The sequence below is a fragment of the Camelus ferus genome, chromosome 3, assembly GCF_009834535.1.
Source record: "Camelus ferus isolate YT-003-E chromosome 3, BCGSAC_Cfer_1.0, whole genome shotgun sequence".
NCBI lineage: Eukaryota > Metazoa > Chordata > Mammalia > Artiodactyla > Camelidae > Camelus > Camelus ferus.
Window position 1 is genome coordinate 111080514 of NC_045698.1, and position 25579 is coordinate 111106092.

Below are 25579 nucleotides of genomic sequence, written 5' to 3' on the forward strand. Positions count from 1 at the left end.
GGTGGGGGGCAGGGAGTGGGGAGTAAATTGGCACGGGGTTTCCGAAGGACAATTTTGTAATAGCTATTAAGTTTAAAAGCCCACATTTCTTTCAGCCTAGCATTTCTCCTTCTTGGTCAGCACCCTAGCTAGAGAAACACTTGCATCAACACTTAATGAGGCCCTTGCCTGCAAGGATGTTCACTGCAGACTGGAACAACCTAAATGCCCCTCAGTGGGCAGTGGACACTCTAAGTACCCAGAGTATAAAACAATGTAACAGCACTTTAACATAGTGATGCAGATCTACATGGACCACAAAACAAAGTGGCCCAATGCATACTGTTAGGCAAGTGAAAATGCAGAAGGCTACACACAGTAAGATAGTATTTCAAAAAAATCCATACACAAAACAAAATTGCATATTTCTGTATCTACACCCACACATAAGGGAATAGGAAAAGTTCTAAAGGATGATCATCTTCAACTAACATCGGTGATTAATTCAGAGGAGGAACTGGGATTAAAGACAGGGAGTCAGAGAGAATGTTATTTCTACTTAAAAAAAAAACGTATCTCTAACAAAAATGCACGAGTGGCATATTGGCGTGATTTAAAATACAGTAGTAATATTTTGGAAAATGAATGGGTGACTTTCCTCCTAGGGTTCCTAGTTTCAGGACGGAAGTGGCTGAGGAAGAAGATGGGGGAAGGGGTCCCAACAGAGGGGTTTCAGAAACGCGGCAGAGGAGGGAGGGAGCCAGCTTTGATGCTTTGATCATGTTTCACTTTCATCTCAGCTTGTGGGAGGCTGCAGGATGTGACCACAGTGGGACCAAAATAGCAGCATCCCAAGACAAGCCTGCGGCGGATGACAGACTGTCCCACTGCCAAAGACAAACCACTCGCAGGCACACAGCCCCCTTACCTCTTGGCTGAGAAGTCACTGACTCACTCACGTCCCACAAAGTTGACTGGACAACCCAACCTTTGGATGTTGGAAAAAACAAAGGAAAGGAAAAAACAAACATAAGTAGGTGCCTGTCTTCCTATTTGGTGGGCCCCATTGTCCCCCTAAACTGACTTCTGACATAAAAAAAAAAAAGGAGAGCTAATGTTCACTGAGCATTTAGTACACTCCTGACATTGTTCTAAGTGATCTATGTGCATTCTCTCATTAATCCTGAGAAAGAGACACGGGATAGGTGTTTTATCATTCCCATTTGACCAGTGAGGCAGCGAAGGCACAGAGAGATTAAGTAACTTTCCCAAAGTCACACAGCAGGTAAGAGGCACGGTTTGTACCCAGGCAGTGTGAACCACCCTCCTACCCTGCCTCCCCTTATCTTACTATCACAAGCATTGATTTCTTTACCCCATGGATGTCTTTTTCCCTCTGCTTGATTATAAGCCCCATTAAGGTAACAGCTACCATTTGCCTGCTTAGTAAAGTGCCAGGCATGAATCTAAGTTCCTTATATGCATGAAGTTACACAACCGGGGCCAGAGACCCCCGGGGGAAGTAGCACAACGGGCAGTCAAGCCCAGGCAGTCCCCTATCGCTCCTCCGAGGCTGTGAATCATATCTTATTTTCAGGGAATTCTCTGCCCCCGGGCCCTTGTAAAAATACCTTAAGAAGTCTGGCTGGATGGATGAAAGCACAAGTGAATGAAAGAATTCTCCCTCCCCTACAAACAGCCAGTAAGTCAAGTGAGTACTCCCCTCGGGGCTTTCAACAAAGAAGACTGGTACGCTTGGAACTGGGGTGAGATGGTGGAGCACCGCCAAGCACAGGGTGGGAAGGCAGATATTCTAGAGAATGCGTCAAGGTCGTGGGTCTTCTCTGTCTGTCTGTCTGTCTGTCTGTCTCAAATCTATAGGGACAAATGAGTCATCAGTGAGTTCTTGACACCAGTTTGTCCCAGGCGGGCATCGTGGTGCACAGGATCCAACAGTCATCTCTAGTCATCCGATTCAGTGACGCTCTATTCAGTGTTCCTCCTCAATCTAAGGGGTGAGGAAAGAAAAACAGAGAGCCGGGGCCACATACCTTTGGCTGTGAATAAAGCAGTGTCTCCAGAAGTCTCCTCAGTGCTTCTCTGAGAGGTGCTAGAGGGAATGACAGTTTCAGACTCTGGAAGAGAAAAAAAGTTTGACAAAAAGCAGCAAAAAAATAAGTGTGCTAAGTGGTGGGATTCGGGGCTATTTTTATAGTGGTCTGTGCTTTTCTATAACTATTTCAGGTTTTCTTCAAGGATTGCAAGTCATTCTTAGAATCTAGGGAAAAAAAGACAAATGTTTTCTAAGATGATTATTTTAAAGGCCAAAGGAATAAAAGGTACGTATAAAAATAGACTTAGGGTTCACGGACTTCAGGTGACTACTCAGAGTATAAGAGAATTAGCCAACTCAATACTGTAAAGTTTAAATTAGTCCAGACCTTATTAAGGCAGCTGAAATGCCTCAGCTTTCAAGCTATCTCATGACCAGTTTTCTAATATTCTTATCTCAAAATCAGAGGTGGACACATGGTGGGAGCTTTGATAAGCCCTTATCTGGAGCTAGTAATTCAGTGAGAAGTCCAAGATGCAGGATCAGGAAGGATTCAGGAGGGAGGGAGGGAGGGAGGGGGAAGAAGGAAAGAAAGAAACGGAGACCTAATTCATCATCAAGGGGAGTTTTAAGGCATCTGGTGGACTTTCCTCAACCAATTTCTAATGCTCAAGTCAAGACTTAAGCCCTGGTAGGATGGAACTGGAGTCTGACCCAGGGTGACGTTTCCTTGTTCTTCAATAAGCGTCTCCAAGACTCCTGGGAAGTCAACTGGTGAACCCAAAATGCTGACCCTTCAAAAGCAGAAAGGGAAAAAACAGCAACACAAAAGGAAACTGTAAGACAACAAAAAGGAACAATTTAGTGAAACCACACTCACACACACACACACACACAGTTATGGGCTGAATTTTGTCCCCCTGCAGACTTGTATCTTGAAGCCTCAACCCCCAGTAGCTCCGAATGTGACTGTATCTGGCGTAGAGCCTTTAAAGAGGTAATTAAAGTAAAATGACATTATATGGATGGGCCCTAATCCACTCCGACTAGTGTCCTTATAAAAAGCTAGGACACAGACACACACAGAGGGAAGACCATGAGAAGACACAGGGAGAGGACAGCCATCTACAAGCCAAGGGCAAAGGCCTCAGAAGAAACCAACCCTGTTGGTACCTTGATCTCAGACTTCTAGCCTCCAGATTTGGGAGAGAGTAAGCTTCTGTTGTTTAAAGCCACCCCATCTGTGGCATTTATTATGACAGCCCTAGCAAACTAACACACAGACGCAGACACAGACACACACCGACCACAGAGCAAACTGCTGGGCTGCCCCATTCAGTAGGAGAGCCCTCTTCCCAGGGATCTAAGCTACAAGTGACCAGCAGAAGGTACAGAATGGCCAGGTGACCCAGGTACCTGCAGTGAGGATGGGCCCTTCGGTGGGAAGCTCAGGGGTCAGAAGAACCGTGTCTTCCTCAGGAAGGGAGCTCAGTGTTGTTGGAGGGCACGTGGTTGCCACTGCTGTGAGGGCAGTGGTGGTTCCCGTCTGAGGTGGTTCCCTGGCTGTGACCTCAGGTGTAGTCATGACCGTTGTTGGAAGCACAGCTAGGGTTGTCATCACAGGAGTGGTGGCGGCGGTGGTGGTGGTGGTTGGGCGGCGGGTGGTTGTTGCACGCGTGGTGGGGGGAGCTGCAACCAACAGAAGACACATCTGGTACCAAGCGGAGACAGAGGAAGAGGGAAACAATACAAATACAGCTGGCATCCGCCCGTGTCTCTGCGTTTCTGCTGCCTTCACCTGGTCCACGTGCCTGCTCCACTGTCTTGCCTATGAAAACTGAGTTTCCTAGCTCTAGTCTTGGCCTTTTTGATCTGTTCTTTACACTGTGGCTAGAGTAATTATTTTAATGACAAAACTAATTACGTCAGTCCCCTGCTTAAAACTTTATTTTACTGGGTCCTCCTTGCCCTTAAGATAAAGACCCAGCCCCCGACCTCACCCACAAGGCCCCACCTGGTCTAGATCTTTCCTTCCAATCTCAGGTCTTAGTCTACTATTCTCACTGTCCCCCAGCCCACTGGCCTTTCTTCTGTTCCTTGACCCAGTTAGTGACCTTCCAGCTGGAGGAACTCGGTACCTACTGTTCCCTACATCTCTCTCTGCGTTAGACTAACTTCCACTTAACCCTCAAGTCTCAGCTGAAAGGACACTTCTGCAAGGAGGTCATCCATGTTCTAGAATAACAACTTTTTTTTTGCCTTCTCATACTTCACCTTCACAGTATTTGTTGCATTTCCTAACGACACACCTCTTTCTTGATCATTCTTTAATGTCTGCTTCTCCTAGTATGCTGTAAGCTCCATGAGGAGAAAGTTGCTACTCATTTTGTTCTCAGCTACAAATCTAATACCTACCACAGTGTCCGCATGTAGCAGGTGCAGAAACATTGCATGAGTGAGTAAATGGACGATCGCATCAAAAGGGACCCCAAACGTAACATTCCAGTCACGCAAGGTGAGTGAGCGCTAGAAATTGGCTGCACTCATTGTACCCCTAGTTAACAACAGTATATTGCACACTTGAAAATTTGTGATTCAGGCAGAACTCATGCTAGTTAAAATAAATAAAATTATATCTACAATAAAATTAAATTAAAATCTAAAAAAAACACACACAAAAAGCAAGCTCAAAGAAGGCAACATAGGGTGAAAATGTAGTCTCTTTCAGATATTAAAGATTGGTTCATGTCCACCACTCACCCCGTCAACATTTGAATTTGGGTTCATTCGCTATAGTTACTCTACAGATACAACCCTCTCTTAAATTGCCAATTTTCCATTAACTTTAATGGATCAGAAAGGCACCATTAGTTGCCAGTGAACTTAGATGTGACCTCATAGAGTATTGAGGTCAACCAGTATTTTATAAAATAGCTGGTTATATCAGGCTTGAAAAGTGAAGACTTGGATTGGCATCATTTGACTTCAACAAATCCGAATAACACCTTCTGTCTCACAAAGTGGCTCTGAGAGACCCATACACCAATGCTTATGAAAACTCTCTAATGGGAAGCATCCACATCAGTTGTTCTCCAATTTTAGAGAATTAGAGCCACCCAAGATGCTTGTTAAGCGTCTGGATAGCCAGACCCTGCCTTCCAAGATGCCAGTCCCGTTAGGAACAGAGCCCGGGAACCCTCATCCCTGGTGCAGATTAACACGGAGCCGACGTGGAGACGCCTCATCCCAGACAAGCAGGAAACGCGATCGTTGCTAGCGCACCTCAACCACAGGCCGCGCCCAAGCAGCTCCAGTCTGTAGGAGTACCACCATATTTCCAATTTCATCAAAAGCAACCGACAGTCACAGAGAGAACACTTCAAACCTGCTGTAACCATCTCCAAATCCCCCTCACCTGTTCCCTCTGCCAGAAGTTGCAAACTGTTCATTTAATGGGCTGAAGCTGGCCCACGGACACATTTTATTTCGTTCACCCAGTATGTTTGAAAATTTTGAAATCTTTGCCAAGATGCCAAAATCAATATAGTTCACATCAAAATGGGGAGACCAGCAAACCCTGGGCCCAAATTTCTGCGGCCCCCTTGATAAGCAGCAGCTGCTTCAGATGGAACCTGCAATTCACTAGCTCCCTTCCCCCACCGCTCACCCTCTCCTCACTCACTTCTGCGGCCTCCTGGGCTCCCAGGGGAGCTTGCTCCAGACTGTGGCGCCTCTACTGGTAAACACGCCTCCGATTTAATCTGCCCGCTCTTTACTGAAGCAGCTCCAGCCTCTCCAACACCACCCACTGACTCCATCCGTCACCCATCCACCACGGAGCCTCTCCTTCCGCAGACACGCGCCCCTGGTGCTCACCTCTCCGCAGCTGCAGCCGAATGTTCTTCTTTACGTCGTTGAACCAGCCAGGCACCTCTACGCGGCAGCAGTACACACCGCTGTCGCCTTCGTTGGTGTTGAAGATGGTCAAGGAGATGTCCCCTCTCCCGATACTCCCTTGAAGTGCATATTTTGCTGACTTCTTCCAGAGCACACGCGACCCGTCGGTGTAGAGAAACTCCTCGGTGCATCTGGATTTGGGGCACTGGCCTTTGCCCCAGCACATGCTGTTGCTGTGATGAGACCAGGAGGAGTATATGCAGGGCAAAGTCACTGACTGACCCAAAAACGCTGTCACGACAATCTCTGATGCCGCCGGAGCTGTGAGGAAAGATGAGAAAACTAGGTGGTGAGGTGCTCAGACCTCTCAAATATGCTCCACAGGGATTGTGCAGATGGATACTGCCGGGAAGATGAAGAGTCGTGGTGTGCACGTTTCTTTGGCCCAAGTTCTGGCATGCCCTTCGCTGCTGCTAAGCTCCTAACCCCACACCCTTCCATCCTTCAAGTGGAAAGAGTTGACCACCTGAGTTTCTGAACTCATCTCCACAGCAGGACCTTTTTGCCGATTTAAAAACTCTGATCTTGAGTACCATTCAATACACCAGTAAATTCTCCAGTGAAAAACCCTGACTCTTTAACCCAGTTCCACTAACTCATATAACAAGGTCCCCAAACCAGCACTCTACCCAGTGTATCTCAATAGGCAGTGACATGTCCTACGGACTTGGATGCCTCAAATGGGTCTCCTTCCATCTTCCACATGCAGGCCATGGCAGGAAGACAGCCTGTTCAACTCTATTCCGCTGTCCAACTCCCCTTTTACTGCTGGATATAGAAATTAATTGCTCTGGATCATTTGTTGTTAGAGAATATGAACTTAGGCAGAGTTTGTGGATTTTTTTTTTTAATGTTAGAACTGGAGGAGAATCACAGGAGTTATTTAGAATGGCAGCTGTGACTTTAAAATGCTGGAGGATTAGGTTTAACCATGTTAGCTCTGTGAAATAAAACATATCACCATCTCCAGAATGAAGTATCTGTGTTTCCCAACTTCACCTGCTCCTCAGCATGACCTGGGGGAGCTTGCTAAAATTACCTATTTTATTGCCCAACCTTGAGTCAGAATCTGAGGTTGAGATCCGTGGAAGTGTACATCACCAAGTTCTCCAGGTCATTCTGATGTCACTGACCACTCAGTGTTTGAGGACCACCGGACAGCCTCTTCTAAGACTATCTCCATCTCTGAGGATCTGTGAAACATTTTCACTGCAGCAAATGTGAAGCCCCTTGGTTTAACTGAGCATCAGTGATTGTTCTAAACCAAATCATGCTATTGAAGGGAGAGCCAGGCAAATGTAGCTCCAGATCATAAGGAGGACATCCTGCTCCTTCTTGGGTACCTAGATCTCTGCTCACTGTGATCTTCAAGGTATCCTCCTGTAAGGCTTTCCACCCACTAGCGCTGCGAACCCCGTTGGCTACGTTGTATGAGACATGGCCAGCGGCACCCTGTTTCTCCCTGACCCAGGTGTCACAAATTTCCAGCTATTCCTCTCTGGGAGAAGGTGAGCAGAGCCTTAAGAGTTGCCCAGGGAGGAAGCAAAACGAGATACTTGCTGGGTTTTTCAGAGTGGACTCACATGATCAAAGGTCAGTCCAAATTCAGACCAGCCTGGAGCCTTCCCTGAACTCATCATCTCCTTCCTTTGCCACAGTGGAGATGTTTCACAGACTACAAACGCTGTGGAAGCCCCGCAAGAAGCCAGGAAAAAAATTATCATCACCCTCAGCTGTGTTAGCTGTGCAGAACCCGCGCACTTGAAACCAATACCTTCTAAAATATGAGCTTGTTCCTATGAACATTTGGTAAATTAATAAAAAATATGGGACAGAATTATTTCTACTGGAGATTCAACGTCTTATTTTCCCAAGTACCACAATGTAGAAGGGGGCATCAGACTTACTCATAAAGAAAGACTCGATAGAAAAACTGGCAAAGGATAAAACAGGCAATTCAAAGGTAAGGAAATATGAATGGCCAGTAAATTTTACCTATTAGACTGGTAAAAATTTAAAACACTGATAATATCAAGTGTTGGCCAGACAGGGACCTAGGAGATGGCTTAGCCTACCTGGAGTGAAGTGGGGTGTGAATGCAAATAGCCATATTCCGGGGCAACGTGGCAGTTTCTGTCAACACTAAATATGCATGTGACCTAGCTGAGCCTGGGCGATTTCCTATTTTGTTCTCTATTCTAGAAAAGCACACGTGCACGAGGAGACCCATCTGCCAACGTGACCGTAGCGTCATAGGTACGCCAATGAAATGAACAACGTGTGTGGGGGCGTGGCCAACCTGCGGCACAGTCATTCCATGGAACCACATCTAGAAAATTAATAGAATCAGAGTTGTATCCGTCGGCGTGAAAATGCCAAGCCTTATGAATGCATGAAAAGGGGAAATTTCAAACAGACACATAAAGAACAAACTCTTTTATAAAATAAATAAACCCGTTTGCAGATTTTTGTGGGCACAGATGTGTGCAGGTAAATGTCTAGAAAAGTTTCTGGTGGGACTACACAGCCAACTCTGTCAGTACGTCCGTGATCAGAGGCGAGGGCCTGGGGTTGGGGGTCGCAGTGAGAGGGATTTTAGCTTTACAGCATTTTAATTTTTCCACCAAGGGGGTTTCTGTATTACTCATTAGATTAAAAATAAGTGTTTTTAAAAAAAGGGAAGCAGGTGTGGCAGTAAAACACCCATTAGACTTACAAGGAAAACCTCACTCTGCCAGTTACTGGTTTTGCTTTCTTTGGAAGACAGCCACAACAATCCTAACCTTATTACCACCACAAAACAGCGGGGCCAGATGATCCTCACCTCAGAAATGCTTCTCAAGTTCCGACGAGATGAAGTGTTAGATGCCACATGAAATTACTAAACGATTAGTGCGAGTAACCAAGCACTTCAGAATTTATAATTAGGATAAGAAACTATTCCTTCCAGCTGTAAAAGTATCCTTGGAGCAAAGGATCATTGGTATTAAACCAATTTCCCTCTTTTAGGAATCACCCAGGATAGTAGCAAAAACCCAGATTCCGGTGCCAGCCTGGTTCCTTCTCTAGCTGGTGACCTTAAGCAAGGCACTTCCCCAGTCTGAGTTCTCGGTTTCACCATCTACGGAATGAAGGGTTTGACTTGGCATCTTTTAAGAGCACATCTTGCTCTGATCCTCGGTAGGTGTGAGCAGTCAGTGTCTTCTAAAACGGTTGTTTTTAAAAAGGCGCACACACACAAAAAAACCAAACAGAGATCATTCACCAGATGCTGCCTTCTTCAAGTACAGTTGAAGCCCACTCAGTCAGTGTCCAGCTGGCAGCTGGAAATGTGGACATAGCAACTTTCAGCATCACCAAACCCTCCACGCCGACAGCTCCCCGGACAAGATAAAGACCAATCAAAAACAATGATAAAGAAAATGACAGGAAACACTTTCATCCCCTTAACTCCAAAAGAGGGTCTGGGGAGAGAGGAAGCTAAGTGAGCAATTACTGCGGGGTGACAAGTTCCCTAACGGGGGGACTCCAGGGAGGACTGGAACTCGTAGCAGAACCACTTAAACCAGTTAGGAAGCTACGGGTGGTCAGGAAAAGCCTGACTTAGGTGGAGACCTGAGGATGCATGGAGTTACAGAGGAAAGAAAGGCCGAAAGAACACTATGACAGAGGCTTGTTTCTCGTGGAATGTAGGTGTTTACACCTGAAGCACATTTGAAAGATTCATGTGCAGGTAACGATGAACTTTTAAAACTACAAGGGACATTAGACATTGTCTAATCCTAAAATCATGGATAGTTAAACTGGTCTTAACCAGGTCCCTCATTTCATGCACGGAAGGGCCATTGTCCCCAATGTCAGTGGTTAGTGACCGAGACCTGACTCCCGCTCAGCCCAGAGCCTTCTGCCCTACAGCAGCAGGATGTGAAGGTTTACAAGGGTCCATGCCAAGTGGACATTTGCATCATCCCAAACCTGGGAACAACGTGTGGAAAAGGTAAACCTCACCTTGACGCCTGACCCCCAGCAAAATAAAACAAAGCAAGAAGCAAACAAAAACTCCTAAAGACAAAGAGAAAAATAAGAATTATAATAAGGGCTTTTACCAGAACAAATTCCCCTGGCTCTGACTGTGCCAATGATACCTGCAAAGGAAGTTTCCCCATTTTATCTGACCCTTTATTTCTGTGTCTCTATTTGAATTGCCATTTCTGGTATGAACTTAAATACTCCCACCCTAAAATCCCCAAACCGGTCTCAGAATAAACCCTGTATAACAAAGGAAGGGAGAAACTCTCCAAAGAAGAGACCCGAGTGGAGGCAGGCATGAAGTGGGCTCCTGCCTCGCCGAGGCCCAGATCAGCCATGTCAATCCATCCCAGCGACGCCGGCGTGGACGGCCTGCGGACACTTACTCAGATAAAGCCGCCCGAGCTCCATCACCAGCCAGAGAATCAGAGGCCCTTGGGACATTGTGACTGTTGGCAGGCTCCAGAAAGCTGTCGGTCTGTCCCAATTCCATGTCTTATACTCCAGTTAATGCTGACAGGGCGGGACCTTGGGGTTTCATTTCTCTTTTTGCCTCATAATCTTCCCTTTCCCCCTCCTGAAGGGCCTTGCTCATTCTGGGATGTGTGATAAAATGTGCTGTGCTCTCTCTCCTGGCCGTGAGCATGTGTGTGCACACGTGTGGAGCGGCGGCGTGGGCGTACGTGTCCTCCTTGTCGGCTCGGGTGTGTGTGTGGGGTGTGTGTGAGGGGGGTGTGGGGGGGGTCCTACAGGCACGGTGCGCATCTCTGCGTGTGCATGTGTGTGCACGCGTGTGTCAAAGAAGCGTCAGCCACGGGCCTCCTGCCTACTGTGCAGCTGATGATAAAAGGCAATTAACTCTCCCCGCTGGTAGTGGTTCACACCTGGACTCCGTGTCAGAGCCAAAGGAGAGTGAGACAGGAATTTGGCTCTGCTCCCATTCTGGGCTCTCTCTCACCCAGACTCTTGGCCCCCTTGCCCTGATAATGGAGACAGAAAAGCAGGACTGCCATTGGCCATCACATAAGCCAAAACCACGGAGTTTATGGGGTTGGGAAAGAGAAGGTCAACAGAGGCAGCCTATGGTGATAGTTACAAGACAGGCTGAGGTAACAAACAAGCCCAAGGTCTGGGCCCAATTCCGCCACTTGGGAGTGAAGCCACTGGGTGGGGAAAAGCACAAAAGACAATTCATGAACTGGGTTTCAGGCTTGAACCAGATGAGATTTATGACCCTTCTGGACTCAGCCATACATCCAGCACCACAGAACCTGTTAGAGGAGGAATCAAATCAATGCTCACCAACCAGGTGTATTTTCTAAAACAGGTTCATCTCATCCTCGTTAGTTCTTGAATGCTTACTCACATGCCAGGCACTCTGCCACATGATCTAGATGTATGATTTAACGGTCACAACCCCAAGAAAAAGATAGTATTATTTTCCCCATTTAACAGATGAGGAAACTGCGGCTTAAAGGAGTTAAGTCAATGATGTTCACAGCAAAAATGTTGCACAAACAGAGCTCAAACCCAGGACTTTCTGATCCCAAAGTCCCTGCTCTTAATCACTGCACCCTTCTTGGATCTGTGACCCAGAGGGTAATGCACCATGAGACCAAGCATACCAGCAGCCAGCTCCTATCTAGCCCCAGAGAAGGAATTTAAGAATGCATGAATATTCAAGATATTAAAAAAAATTCTTATTTGATTGTAACCAGCCAAACAAGGCTTAAAACTTCAAATTGCTCACCCTGAAGGTATTGGTGAAAATACAAATACTGGGTGAGGCTATGGACTCAGAGAAGCCAGAAAACAAGGAGGAAGGAATGAAAAGAGAGGGACTCAGAGACAGTCTTTCCACTGAATGACCCCAGAACTGTCCTTTTCCCACCCTATTCCCAGGAAACTGGGGGACTTAATCTCTGGATACAGTAAATGCCCCAAATAAAACACTCAAAGGTACTGATATTTGGGTGTCCTCTGACAGTATCACCCAGTCCCTCTTTAATAAAGGCACCCGTGCACGAATCTCAGTCACACGTGCTTGCACTATCAATTAGTTTTTAGGGTGTCACTGTATAATATGAACAGACAACCAAGAACCTTCAGACATTGTAGGCAAGTCTTCAGTCTGAAAAAAAATATAAAAGCAACAGAAAGAGCAGAAGAAAACTGAAACACACACACAAATATCTTTCAAGAAAAAAACAGAAAGAACAGAGAAGCTATAAAAAGGAAAAATCAGAGAAAAAGAGCTCTTAGAAATTAAAAACATTATACTTAACCCAAAATTTTGTGGAAGGTTTGAAAAGTAAATTTAAGGATGTTTTTCTAGAAAATGGAACCCATCTACGAAATCAGACGACTAGAGGTGTTTCAGACTGCTAGGTATTTTGAAAATAGATTTTGTAAATCTTTGACAGATAGAACATTTGAAATGAATTTGGATGGATAATTAGGAAATTAAGAAAACGGCAAAAACGAGGCAATTATGACAACCAGGAACAATAAAATGTTGTAAAAGAAAGAATATGTAATTACAGTACATTTATTCAATGTGAAAGATACTTATAAGGTCAGAATTATAAAAACTCTGGCTACTGGTTTAACATAAAATGGTTATATGACTACATTGGAAAGATAGGCAGAGAGAAAGTCGGGGTGGGTGGGTGCAAGAATGTCAAACTGTTATTTACCCTTACAGGAGGTCAACAGATAATGCCTAGATTGATCAAATACTATCAGCCCAAGCACATTATTAGTAATATGGAGGTAAGAAACAGAAGAAAAAAACTTGAAGAGTTTAAATTTTATCAGAAGGAAGAGGAAAGGAATTTACTATAGTCTAGTAATAAGCCTTTTAAAATAACTAAATTACTCTAAGTAATTTACAGTGTTTTATTTACATGTCATTTAGACTACATGAATTTGTCAAATGTACACACTGAGCACACCTAGCACCCAGATCTTTGTTTCTGATACCACTCTCCAGTAGAAGGAACTAGAGCTCCTTGGAAAAGTGGCCGATTCTAGGACAGAGGCAGGAAATGTTTAAGGTGAGTCTAGCATCTTACAGCACTGGAAAGTATGGAAGTGCTAAACAAATTAAAATAAAAATCTACAGTTTAACAGTAGGATTGTTAAAGGGACAAGGAGAAACTAAAAGAGCTCCCAAGGACCAAAGCTGGAACAAAATTTAAAAAATAGAACTGGATTATAACCCAAAGTATATAATAAATACCAATGAACCCAGATGGATATAAATAAGTGATTGAATCAATAAAGTGGGGGGAAGGGACACATCTCCCTGGAAGAATTGCAAATAACTCATGCAGATACTCCCTCCTCAAGGACGTGAAGCGTAACTCCCACTCCTTAATTGTGACCTGGACACAGGGAACTTTCCCCCAACAAAATACAGTGTGGAGAGGGAGAAAAAAAGACTACCTTCGCAGCGGAGGAACTTGGCAAACCCTGCTGCTGGCAGGAGGTCAACATCAACATCAACATCAGAGATAAGGCATGTTGACAGTATGGCCTTATCTGTACGGCCCTGGATAAGATGTGACGTAAATGGCCCTTGACCTCTGCGGTTTTCCTCCCAAGAACCCACAACCCAGGTCAAGGTATGAAAAAAACATCAGACACAGCCTAGCTGAAGGGCATTCTACAAAATACCTCTGGACATTGGTCAGTGATGGTTGTCAATGTTCATCCACGAATTGTAACAAATATACCAGGCTAACGTAAGATGGTAACAGTAGGGGAAACAAGACGTGGGGTATATGGGAGCTCTCTGTACTATCTTCACAATTTTCTCTGTCAATCCGAAGCTGTTCTAAAAGTTTGTTTTTTAAGAAGTGCATATATTTTTATCTTAGAAATGAAAATGTTAATAGTAATTTGGAATCTGGAAGGAGTCGTGCACTGGAAAATAGAATAAGCTTTGTTTTCTTCTCTTTCCAAGATAGGATAAGTGGACAGGCTTCGGAGAATTCACAAACATACTAATATTGGATGCTTCATTTGTATTACTATATTAAAGCATATTATTTTTGAGAGAGGGTCCATATGAGTCCTAAGTGTTTCATGTCTCTGCCAACTTCTTTTTCTGTGTGTGGAATTTGCCTCTGGAGACCCGGTGCTCCCTCTTTCTCAGTCAACACAGTTCAGTCGGCACTGATTTCATCTGTGGTCAGGGTGATTGGCTCAAGGATGGACAAGTGACCCAAACAAAGCCAAGCATACACAGCCTTATCACATTTACTGGAACTTTTGAGCAACAGGGACCCTTTCTGTCTTCCACTGTTCTTTGGGCCGTGAGGACATGAGCTTGAAGCCACTGTTAGTCATCGTGCCACCAATGGGGGCAGTCTGCTTGGTCAGAGAACCCAGCAGGCAGAAGGCAAGTGGAGAAAGAGACAAAACCTAGACCTCGACAAGGTTTGAGCCTCTGAAATAAGGCACATCAGTGTGCCAATAAATCCCATTGGGGGCTTAAGCCAATTTGTGTTGAGCTTCCTGTCATTTGGGATCAGAAGACCCCCAAGTCTAAACCTAGAAGGACCTCTACAAAGTGGCAAGTTAACAGACAATAAAGCACATTGTGATAAGATGTGACAAGGAAAGGACAGAACACCATGGAATTGTTGGGAAAAGACTCCTAGCCCAGTTTCAAAGATGGAAGGAGAGAGTCAAGGACACCTTTAAAGTCTAGACCTAAAGCACATTGGAGATGACTGGGGTGGGTTAGAAAGAATTTCAGGCAGAGTGAGGAGCATATAAAAGTTCATTGGTGATAACTGCAAGGCACTTGTGACTAACTGAAGAATTTCAGCTCTTCAGGTATGTATTATAGTATTTAGAAGTAACTGTGGAACTTACATGTTCTCAACAACAACAAAAAATTAAGGGAAAAAAATTAGCATAAAATCACATAGGGCTATGTGTAGACCAACAATGAGACCACAGAGTGGCCCAAGGACTACGATTGGCATGTGTATGTGTCCATTTCACTATGGCTGGACCACAAGGAGGAGGGAAGAAGTGGAAGTACCAAGGGAGGAGACTGGACCACAGATGAGGTCAGATCACGAAGGGCCTGAAAAGCCGCATGATGGAGTATGGGCACTGTCCTGATGGCAAAGAGGAATCCTTCTTTGGTAGATGATCATTGAACTTGAGAGCGAAACCTATAAAAAAAAAAGGAATTGCACAATTGGGAGTCTTTTCATTAAAATGGTGTTCAGAATTCACTAGTTGTATGATCTCTTAAGTCTTCTCCTGCTTGTACAGTCGCTGACTGTGTATTCTCTTGAGGTCAGGAAATGACTTTAACCTGAGAAGGGAGCAATTTCATGGATTCTCTTAGAGTATTGCCAACCTTCTTATTGTCAATCAGGGAGGTCTACTCAGCTGGCTTCCTCTCAGTCTGTGACCCTTGCATCAGCTTCCTTATTTTCTGTGATTTCCTGTGGGCTGGGAAATCAGACTGCATGGGTTCCATCTTGACCACATAGTATCTGTGTGGCTCTGAGCAAGTTACCTAATCTCCCTGTGCTCAATTATCCCTCTGTGAAATGGAGATAAGACTTCCTACATCTTGGATTGCTATGAGTAACAAATGAGATGGTCCATGGAAAGAAATCAGCAGAGTACCAGGCAAATAGTAAACACCCAACAAATGTTAGTTATTATTCAAGTAGTTGCTAGTTAGGTGGTGGTAGAGGAGCACAAAAGAAAGAATGACCTGTTGTAGTGGATATCTTGTCATTGCCTCCTCAACATCCCTTCCTTTGTGGATCCAGTCCAGCGTCTGAGCAGATAGGTATAACCCAATCATTCAATCCCTTCGTGAGGATTGGCACAAGGCAAAGAAAATAGGCTGGTTTACTTGGAGAGGCTAGTTCAGAAACATAAAGAATCATGAATCTTGGGGGGGAAAAGGGGCAAGTGAAGGATCCCTAATTTACTCATCCATCCAAAGCCTGATACACGTGGCCAAGCCTCTGCTTGCATGCTTTCTTCCAAGCAGTCCTTTCTGCTTCCACACAGCCTTAGTTATTAGGGAAATGAATATTCACTAAGCTGCAGCTATCTGCCAAGTGCTGTGTTGATCACATATAATCTCAACTATAAACCTGTAAAGGAATTATTACCTTTTACACATATATACAAAGAAAGAGGGATTGCAGAAATGTTAAAAAAAAAAACTCACAATATAGCTTTTCTTGTCTAGTATATTAGTTACAGCTTATTTGAGGACAAGGAGAGAGGGTCACTCACAGTGCCCCAGGGAACAGGTGACTCCTGACAAGGGCACTCGTGATCTGGAATCCTTACCCCATCAAGAACCTCCCAAAGCATCACTTGTTCTGCTCCTTTCTCAGGTGTCTCTTTCTGTTTACCTCTGAACAGCTCCCTGGACGAGCTTTCCTCATGATTTCAGCTTGCTCACAGTCCACGACCTACACCACAGCCCCATGTCCTCTCTGTGACCCTCAGCTCAGTTCTCTGAGCTCACTGACTCATGCTCTCAATGATAAATCCTGGATTCCTGAAAGAGAGCTCCAGTCCCTCCAATTCTCATGTTCCTTGGGAGACCTCAGATTGTAGTTCACTGGCAGGCCTGAGGCTGGCTACCCTAGGATCAGCCATGCCCAGGAAAAGAGAGACCTCACGGTGCAGAATACAACCCTTCCATTTGCAGTTTGAGCAGTGAGGGCTGTGGATGGGTTACGCTCCTTCACAAGTGGCTGGGGTGAGCTGGCAAAGACTAAGAACTCCAGTACAATATGAATTTGTTTATGTTTGCTACCAAAGTTGTCAGTTGAATCACTTAGAAATCCATTCAATTGTGAGTAACAGAGATCCAATTCACCGAAGCCTAAACATACAAAGGGTTTGCTTTTCCACTCATAACAAGGTCTGGATGTAGGCGACCTATGGATTCAAAATGATGAAGGACTAAGGCTCTTTCCTTTCTGTTCCCCCATGTTGATTTGGCACAACATGATCACAGAAGGGCTGATAAACTCCTGGACATCAAGTTCATCTTTGGGAAGGAGAATGAGTCAGAGGGCTTCCACATCGTTATTCCTTGACTTTTACTGAGGAAGGGAAGACCTTCTAAGGAAAGACCATATAACTTATTATCCAGAACAAAGCTACCAGCCAACTCTCAGATCCAACCTATGCGATGTCTATGACTGGCTTAGACCAATCAAGGCCACCCCCTGAGCCTGGGGTAGGGACCCAGGTTCTCTGAGATCAAGGGATGAAATACACTGGTTCCTGAAAAAATATTAGAATTCTGTTAGGAGAAGGATAGGCTGTTGGTTGAGCAATGAACAGCGTCTTCTTTAACAGAGCACTCCTCCAGGACAAGGAACCACACGTAGGCACCCCCTTGCAACTGGCCCAATGCTTCCAATAGATAAGAAGTTCTTTCTGAGTAAATGAATGAATGAACAAATGAATGGATATTTTGACTCATTAAAGAGAAAAATGAATACAAAATAGAAAGAAGACTGGGGTCGCTGTCAGAAGATACAAAGATTTGAGAAATATCTGTGAGATTTCTCACATTTCTGAACCTCAATTTCCTCATCTCTAAAATAAGATTGAAAAATCCCTTCACCATAAAGTTGATTTGGGCGTTAAATGAAATGATTTATGAGTAAATTCTTTGAAGTCATAAGGAATTCAGAAAAACGGTTTCAATTTATAAGCAATGGAAACAAAGATAGGAGGAAACTGGCATGAGTCAATCGACCTTAGAAATCATTCTTACAAGGGGGGCTCCCGCAAATAGAAAAGGAGAAATGGAGCCTGGGAGGATACAGGTTCTCACTGGTACAAGAAGTCATTGTTATGTTGATTTTACCCTCCGAAGATGGAAGAGAGTTTCCATCTGAATAAGATGGGAAGTGCTGAAATCTTGGAAACCTAACTCGTTCTTCTGGCAAGTCTAGAATTTGGGTTAAGAAACTGAAAGTGGGAGACTTAGATATAAGAAAGAAAAAGGACAGCATTCAGCTCCCCTGGGGATATCCTAGCTGGCCCAACCAAAATGAAACCACGACTTCCAGGTTACATTACTATATTGTGGGACCTCTGACGACTATAGCTGGCTGCCTTTGGCAACTGAGTTCAGTTTGATTTCAGAGAGCTTAGGCATAGCTGTTTTTACAAATATTTCAGTTAACTTCAGGTCTGTGGTGAAGCAGCATGCCCCACCCCCACCTCCACGATGTTTGGTAACGGCCATTTGACTTGGCCAGTGCCCGTGGCAGAAGTGTCATGGGTCACTTGTAGGTAGAAGCCTATAAGAATTGGTGTGCAATTCACTATCCCCCACCCCCACCCCCGACAGAGCAACTGGCTCCAAACCATGAGAGCTCCACAAGCCTGGGTCCCTAAGTGAGAGTGACATCAAGCAGGAAGCCCTCCCCTGATGCCCCTCCAGGGACAGAAGCAAAAACAAAAGCAAAATTGTATTGTTCTAAACCACTAAATTGTCTAACTCCAGTGTAATGTCATGGATCCTCATACTGCTGCAGTCTTGTATGGAAACAGCAACAAGAAAGGGTTACAAACATTCTTTGAAGTGAGAAAGCTCAGGACTGGAGGCTCTGACCCTTACTGGCCACCTGGCCAACCATGCTACGCCCCCTTTAGCCTTGCCCTTGTTCCTCTGTCAGCCTAGACCTGTGGTTCTCGAATCCGGCTACCCATTAAAATTACAAGAGGAACTTCAAAAACACGCCCAGGTTCTGCCCCAGCCATTGTGATTTCATTGGTCTTGGGTGGGACCTAGGCATTAATTTTTCTTTAAGCCAAATGTGCAGCTCAGTTTCAGAGCTGCTTGTCTAGAATCCCTTAATGTTATTTAACTGGTTCACCCTTCCAACACTCAGACTGAACCTTCTCCAAAACGTCTTCCCAAATCCAAAGTCCCCACTTGAGCTCCAGGGGCAACGTGGGCACAATTGACCTCTGTAATCAGAACATATGAAGATTATCCATGTCCACATCTACTTTCTAACCAGAGTATCATCTCCTGGAATACATACTAAAATCTTCCTGCAGCCCCAGCACCTGGCAGAGATCCTGGCATCAAGCCATACAACAAGGTATATACCCAATATCTAAACAGAGAAAAGACCACTGGATTAAAATTAAGAAACCGTCAACGGCCTTTGAGAAACAGGTTTAATAGAGGCATGAAAGAAATGACACCATTGTAAACTGAGAAGTGAATGTGAAACTAAGTTAATTATTTGAAGACGTTGTCTTGACAGGAGAAATAGAAAGTCAGGTCATGATGGTCAAGACAACGGGTCATTTTTATAATGGAACAAAGCAAGTTTTGTAGTCCTGGGAAAGATACCATTCAAAAGGAAAAATATGTTTCTGCAGAAAAGTATAATTTTTGTTAGTCAAGGATTCAGAAATAGGAGAAGGAGGTGGAGAAGAGAGCACAGGTATACAAAATGTCAGACATGGTTATTTTTATCTGGGGAGATCTGGGTGGCAGTTTTTTTTCTCCCAGCAAGGTCTCAGTAAGTTTGTGTTGAATGGATAGATTTTCTTTAGATGAGTGAATGTGTGCATTTTCCCCACAAGTGCAGTGTTGAGTTTATAATGCAGGTTAAGGAACAATTACCATCACAGGTCTGCTCTCATATTTTCCCCTGATATCTCCATATCTACTTCAATTTTTATCCAATGTATTAAGTAAATGTCATTGGGTATGTTAAGTATCCTTTAAAAATGCATAGAACTGTTTGTATATTATGTTTTAAACTTACAAGATATTTTCCTATATATCTCATTCTGCTTCCTTGTTTACTCAAAACTATGTTCTGGAGATGTAACTGTATTACCATACAGACATTTATCTAACACTTTCTAATTGCTGCATAATATACCATGATAGGCAAAGCCCCTGTTATACTCATCCGTTCTCGTACTGATGGACACCTACTTTACCTCCGACTTCCAACTAACACAAAAAAATTTCAATGAACAACCTAATACATGGCCCTACATGGACCTGAGAAAGAGTTTCTTAGGGTTAAGTTTCCAGACAAGGATCTAGATAAATTATAGGCTAGTCACACACTTAATATCAACAAGTACTGACAAATCTCTCTCCGGTACAACTGACTAGTTACACTCTGTGCATGCGATTCTACTTCCCTACATCCGTGCTAGCAATATTACCCATCTGTAATTTTTGCCATGCTGATAGATGTGATGTGCTACTTCATTCTCTTTGGATTTCTTTGATTACTACTGAGTTTAATCATCTTGTCACTTACTGGTTAACGGTTTATGTTTCCCCTTCAGTGAACTGACTTATCTTTGCTCGTTTTTCTGATCGTTTCCTTTCTCTCAATCTCTGTGTGTATGTGTGTTCTCTGAACATTAAAAGTAGTTTCTTCTGCTCCACCATCCCTCTGCCAACTTTGGTCACTGAATACTTCGCTGAACCAAAATCCTTAACAATAACATATTAAAATCCATCGAGTTTTATCCTCATGGTTTCTGCCTTGAAGCTTTTGTCTGAGAGTTCCTTTTCCATTCCAAGATTACTAAAATAGTTGTCTATTTTTTTCCTACTAACTTTATAGTTTTACTTTTGAAATTGATCATCAATCTCTCCAGAGTTCACCATACATATGGTATGAGGTAGGGATCCAACTTTATTTTTTCTCTATAAAAGTTAGTTTTCTCACTATTTTCTGCTAAAAGTCCATTCTCTCTTTAATGACTGGTGATGCCATCTCTTTCATATGCTATGTAGAATATCAAACAGGTAGGAAACCATGTGTGAAAGTGTCTGTTTTCTATGCTGTTTACTCAGATGCACTGGGGTTTCTTCTTGTTGTTGTGATTTAAGTGATTTAAAGTTTTTTTCTTCATAAAGGTTTTGTGCATCCTTAATTAGGTTAATTACTACATATTTTATGCTCTTTATAGATCATGTGAGTCGTACCTTATTTTTACATTTTCAAATAATTATTGCTGAGATAGTAATTGTTGTTGACATCTTAGCTACTTTCTATTTTGTATTCAATTATTAAGGATTACTTTTCAAAAAAAAGTTATGAAACAAAAGAGGAAAAAACACATATGAAAAGTTTGCCTTTGTAGGAACAAGGATATTTCTTCCTCTTAAACAGGAAGAGTGACACAAGAAGGGTCAAGGTCGCAGAAAAAAATGTAGTGGATTAAGTGAGGGAAGTTAAATGGTTTATTCTTCAAATTGAAGTAGTCTTGATGGTTTTGAATCTCATACCTTGAAGCAAGAAAATACTGTTCTGTTTAAAAACAAAACAAAACAAAACCCAGGCCAATCACTGTAATTAAGGAGTTACAAGGAAAACAGCCCTTTCTAAGAAGAGTTATGTAATACAAGAATGGAACAACTAAACCTTTAGAGTAAAAAGGAAACAAAAATCAGAGTGAAATCCAAACAATATATTCTCCATCTACTTCCTCATCTATAAGATGAGGTTGTGCTAAATGATATCTAAATTTCCTTCTGCCTCAAGTCTCTGAAAATATTCCTTTTAGAAGATGAAGAAGCGGGAGTGAAAAAAAGAATTTTAAGTATAAATTAATCTCCTCTATTGACTTGCGTGTTCTATTGTTTTCTCCGGCAGAAAAGTTATTCTTCACGGGAGCTCCAGAGGAGTAAGTTTAGCCCATATAAATGCACAGAAACAATTTGGGAAGGGACACTCTGGGAGAGGAACTGGATTATTTTTGTCACTGTCATTTTTGCTGGTTACTGAACTCCTTCCCTGTCACCAGCTCTACCCCCAATCTAATACTGAAGCTCTTGTCAGTGAGGTCCATGTATTTTAAGAGTTTTCTAGTTTAGGAAGAGAAGAGGAAGAGGGGGAAGTGAAACTTCTGGAGTTGCAGTGCTAAAGAAAGCTTTTTCTTTCAGAGCTTTTGCTGCCAAATTTTTGCTCAAAGTTCCTCTTTGGTGAGGTAAGACTCACCCCCCCCCCCATATTCACATAAAAAATATTTGAGACAAAGTACAAGACTCATCCCTGAAGTGTCTTGAATAACAGATGGCTTTTTTCACTTAGATGAGCTCCATTTCTTTATTCCTCCATCTATGCAGCAGATCCAATCCCCTTCCCAACAGCTCAAGGGTAACTTGGAAAGAAACCAAAGTTACACTTTTGAAGAACAGTAAACCTTATCTCAAATGGCCATCTCAAAACGTAAAAATATGGTTTAGAAATAGGTGGAGACAGAAATAAATTAATAAAAGCAAATACAAGACTACTGTTAATAACAGCACAACATTGGAAATAACCTGAGTGTCACTGGCCACCGGTATGATGAATTATGCTGAGTCATCCATTTAAAGATTCAGCGACCATTAATGAGGAGGTTGTAGGTGTATATTTATTGAGGTTTAAAAAAGATCTCCAGGATAGAAGTGAGGGAAAGGATCTTCATGATAGAGTGTGACAATCAAGACAGAAACGATTATGCACAATCTTAACCCATTTTGTAAGAATACACACATACACAGACACAAGCCTGAAATGATACAAAAGAGATGAACAGTGGTCTCTGAGCAGAGGGAAATGAGATGTTTGGTATCTTTCTCCTTCATCTATCTATATTTTTAAGTTTTGTGTAACAATTAGCTTACATTCTTATACTAAAGCAAAAGATTTGAACAGAAAGAAAACAGAAAAGAAACCAAAGGTGAGTGAGCATTAGAGATATACGTACTAGTCTCAGCATGTGAAAAGTCTGACAGTAGAGTGCGGTGGTGGTGCCGGCAGCCACTGCAGCAAAAGAGTTTGGCGCGATGCATCACACCATCTTGCTGGTACAGCCTACAAAGAGGCCAGAAGGCAGAACTTACGCTGACTATGAATCTACGAATGAATGCATGGAAGGTGTTTGTGAAATGTATGAAGAACATCTGAGAAGAATGAATCCCAACAGCCCCTCTATCACATGTGACATCAGTCAGTTTTTTGATTTTATCAATGATCCGGCTGACCCCAGTTACCTTGTTTACAGAGCTGATACCCGGACATACCAGCCTTGTAACAAAGACTGGATTAAAGAGTAGATCTATGTGCTCCTTCATCGGCAGGCCCGGCAGGCCGGGAAGTAGTTGAGTCTGGAAGCGTTAGGGCGGTGGGAGTGGTCTTGGAACACAGGTGTGGACAGTGTGCTGTAGTGAAAGTTTCATATTACAGTAATCCTGTTTCCATTTTGGTACATTCTGGCCGGGATTGAATGTATTAGATGAAATGTGAGGATCTTGTTCCATCTGAAACGTCCATTGCCCTCCCAGCCTGTTTTTTTTTTTTTCACATAAACATTTTTATGATGATTTAGATGGAAGTTAGTTTTTGTCAGTTAATGTTGGTTCCAATCCTTCAAGCTGTTCATATCTGCTTTATAACATTCACTGTACTAACCCTTTTCAAAATGGGGTGGGGGTGGTGACACAGTTGAGTTATGTCCTCAAGATAAAGTCTTAGTGGAAAACAAACAAATGTTCTTTAGTTTAAGAAAAAAAAAAGTCTGACAGTAGAGAAGTCTGACTTAATCACCAAACTTTCTTCGTGCCTCAGTTTCCTTTCCTGTCAAGTAGGAATAGCTGCCTTCCTCTGGCACTGAGTTTTCGTGATAAGTCAAAACATCCTCCCACAAAGAATTGATAATAAGTTAGACATACGCTTGCCGTGAGGCCCAGCCATTCCATCGGTAGGTATTTACTTAAGAGAAAACATGTCCACACAAAGACTTACACATAAATGCCATAGGGTTATTCTCAGCAGCCAAAAACGGGAATGTTCCTGCAACAAAATGCTATTCAAGTTTAATAAAGAACAAACTACCGATACATGCAACATGAATCTCAAAAACATTATGCCAGGTGAAAAATCTAGACACAAGAGACTGCAAATTGTACTGTTCCATTTATATGAAATTCTTTTAGAAAGAAAGGTGGGGGGCAAAACCATGTGACAGAAGCAAATCAGTAGACCAGTAGCTGATCAGTTGAGGCTGGAAGTGAGAGGAGGGAGAGGGGCTTTGCCTGCAAAGAGGTCCACTGGAACATGCTGGAGTGATGGAAACATCTGTCTTGAATGTGATGGTGGTTACATAATGGGACACATTTGCCAATATGAGGTAGCTCATATGCTTACTATGGGTGAATACTGGGGAAAGGATATGGCTCAGTGGTAGAGTGCATGCTCAGCATGCACAAGGTGCTGGGTTCAATCCCCAGTACCTCCTCTAAAAATAAATAAATAAATACATACATACATAAGTCGAATTACCTCCCCTCCTCCAAAGAAATAAAATAAAATGAGTAAATCTTTTTTTTTAACATTTTTTAGTGATTTAGTAAATCTTAATGTATGTAAATTATACCTCAATATAGCTGTTTTTAAAAGCACGCAGCAGAACTTAAAAAAAAAAAAATACCATTCACCCAAGTATGTTGCAAATATATTACAAAATGTAAAGCTCTAAAGAAATGTAAGGAATTTTTAAGTACATTTCTTTTAGAACTAAACAAAGTACAAAGAAGCAACCTTGAAATGCATTCAGCTAGTGACAATGCCCCTTTGAAAAATGGGGGAGTGGGTGTGAGCAAAGATAAAAAAGAATTGCTCTCTGTTCCTTTGATTTCTTTTAGGTGTGTTAAACTTTACATAACAGTTCAAGGGAAAATATATCTCCTCTAAATTATTTTAATCCTATTCTCTGCTCAGTACTTGGTTGGAAAGCAGAGAGGAGAAAGTGGAGAAAAATCTTCCCCAGCGTGAGCCCCAAGTCCTGCCACTGGAAACCTAGCAAAACAGCCATAGTAAAAATTTGAAAAACCTTCAAGTCCATGGTTTGTGTTTCTAATGACACTTTGGGGAAACTGAGTCTGAGACTGTTAATTACTTGCTTGAGGACACAAGCTAACAAGGGATAGAGCCAGACTCATCTGACTGGTTAGAGCCTGGGCACCTGGTCACCACCTGACCCTACCTCAGACAGAAGCTCCCTGTGGACTAAATACACAGTAAGAACCAATGAGGACATGGCAAGGGGTCTGGGAGGAGGAAGTCCTTTGGAAGTAAGAAGTGCAAAAGGTGGGGTGGCCACCCAAGGAGAAGGAGTTCAAAGGGGAAATGGCAAGGTGCAGAAGCCAGGTCCTCCCTTCACAGCTGTGGACTGCTTGGCCTCTGGTGCCCCTTACCAAGGGCATAGGGAAAGGGTGCCCACATGACACAGTCTGGACCGTGCCAAAAGTGACTGCCCAGTGTGTCTCAGTCACGGGATGGGCGTTCATATGCTGAGGGCTCCCTGAATCTCTGGGTTGAAAAGGAGCAGCTAACTACACAGTTTCTGGGGAAAGAGGGTGGGAAGGGAAAAATTTGGGAGTTTGAGATTTACAAATGTTAGCTACTATATAAATAAATAGATTTTTAAAAAAGCTTCTTCTGTATAGCACAGGGAACTATGTTCAATATCTTATAATAACCTTTAATGAAAAAGAAT

At 43.2% G+C, this 25579-nt stretch overlaps 2 protein-coding genes across 2 annotated transcripts in view; one reads left to right on the top strand and one right to left on the bottom strand.

The window, feature by feature from the left end:
• TIMD4 (T cell immunoglobulin and mucin domain containing 4) overlaps positions 1-10505 on the bottom strand; it is a 30507-nt gene extending 20002 nt beyond the window's left edge. The window contains exons 1-5 of the mRNA XM_006176441.3: positions 10405-10505; positions 5909-6250; positions 3449-3721; positions 2031-2114; positions 908-967 (exon numbers count right to left, since the gene is read on the bottom strand). Coding sequence (XP_006176503.2) covers positions 908-967; positions 2031-2114; positions 3449-3721; positions 5909-6250; positions 10405-10462 — 817 coding nt within the window. The 5' untranslated portion in view covers positions 10463-10505. The remainder of the gene's footprint in view (positions 1-907; positions 968-2030; positions 2115-3448; positions 3722-5908; positions 6251-10404) is intronic.
• A 12324-nt stretch (positions 10506-22829) lies between these two features.
• Positions 22830-23138, top strand: LOC102508083 (enhancer of rudimentary homolog). The gene has a single exon (XM_032477189.1). The coding sequence runs from the start codon at positions 22869-22871 to the stop codon at positions 23136-23138; it is 270 nt and encodes an 89-aa protein (XP_032333080.1). The 5' UTR covers positions 22830-22868.
• The last annotated feature ends 2441 nt before the right edge of the window (positions 23139-25579 follow it).

Excerpts from the sequence above, each read along its gene's own strand:
- LOC102508083 (XM_032477189.1), top strand. The coding sequence starts at position 22,869 with ATGCATCACACCATCTTGCTGGTACAGCCTACAAAGAGGCCAGAAGGC.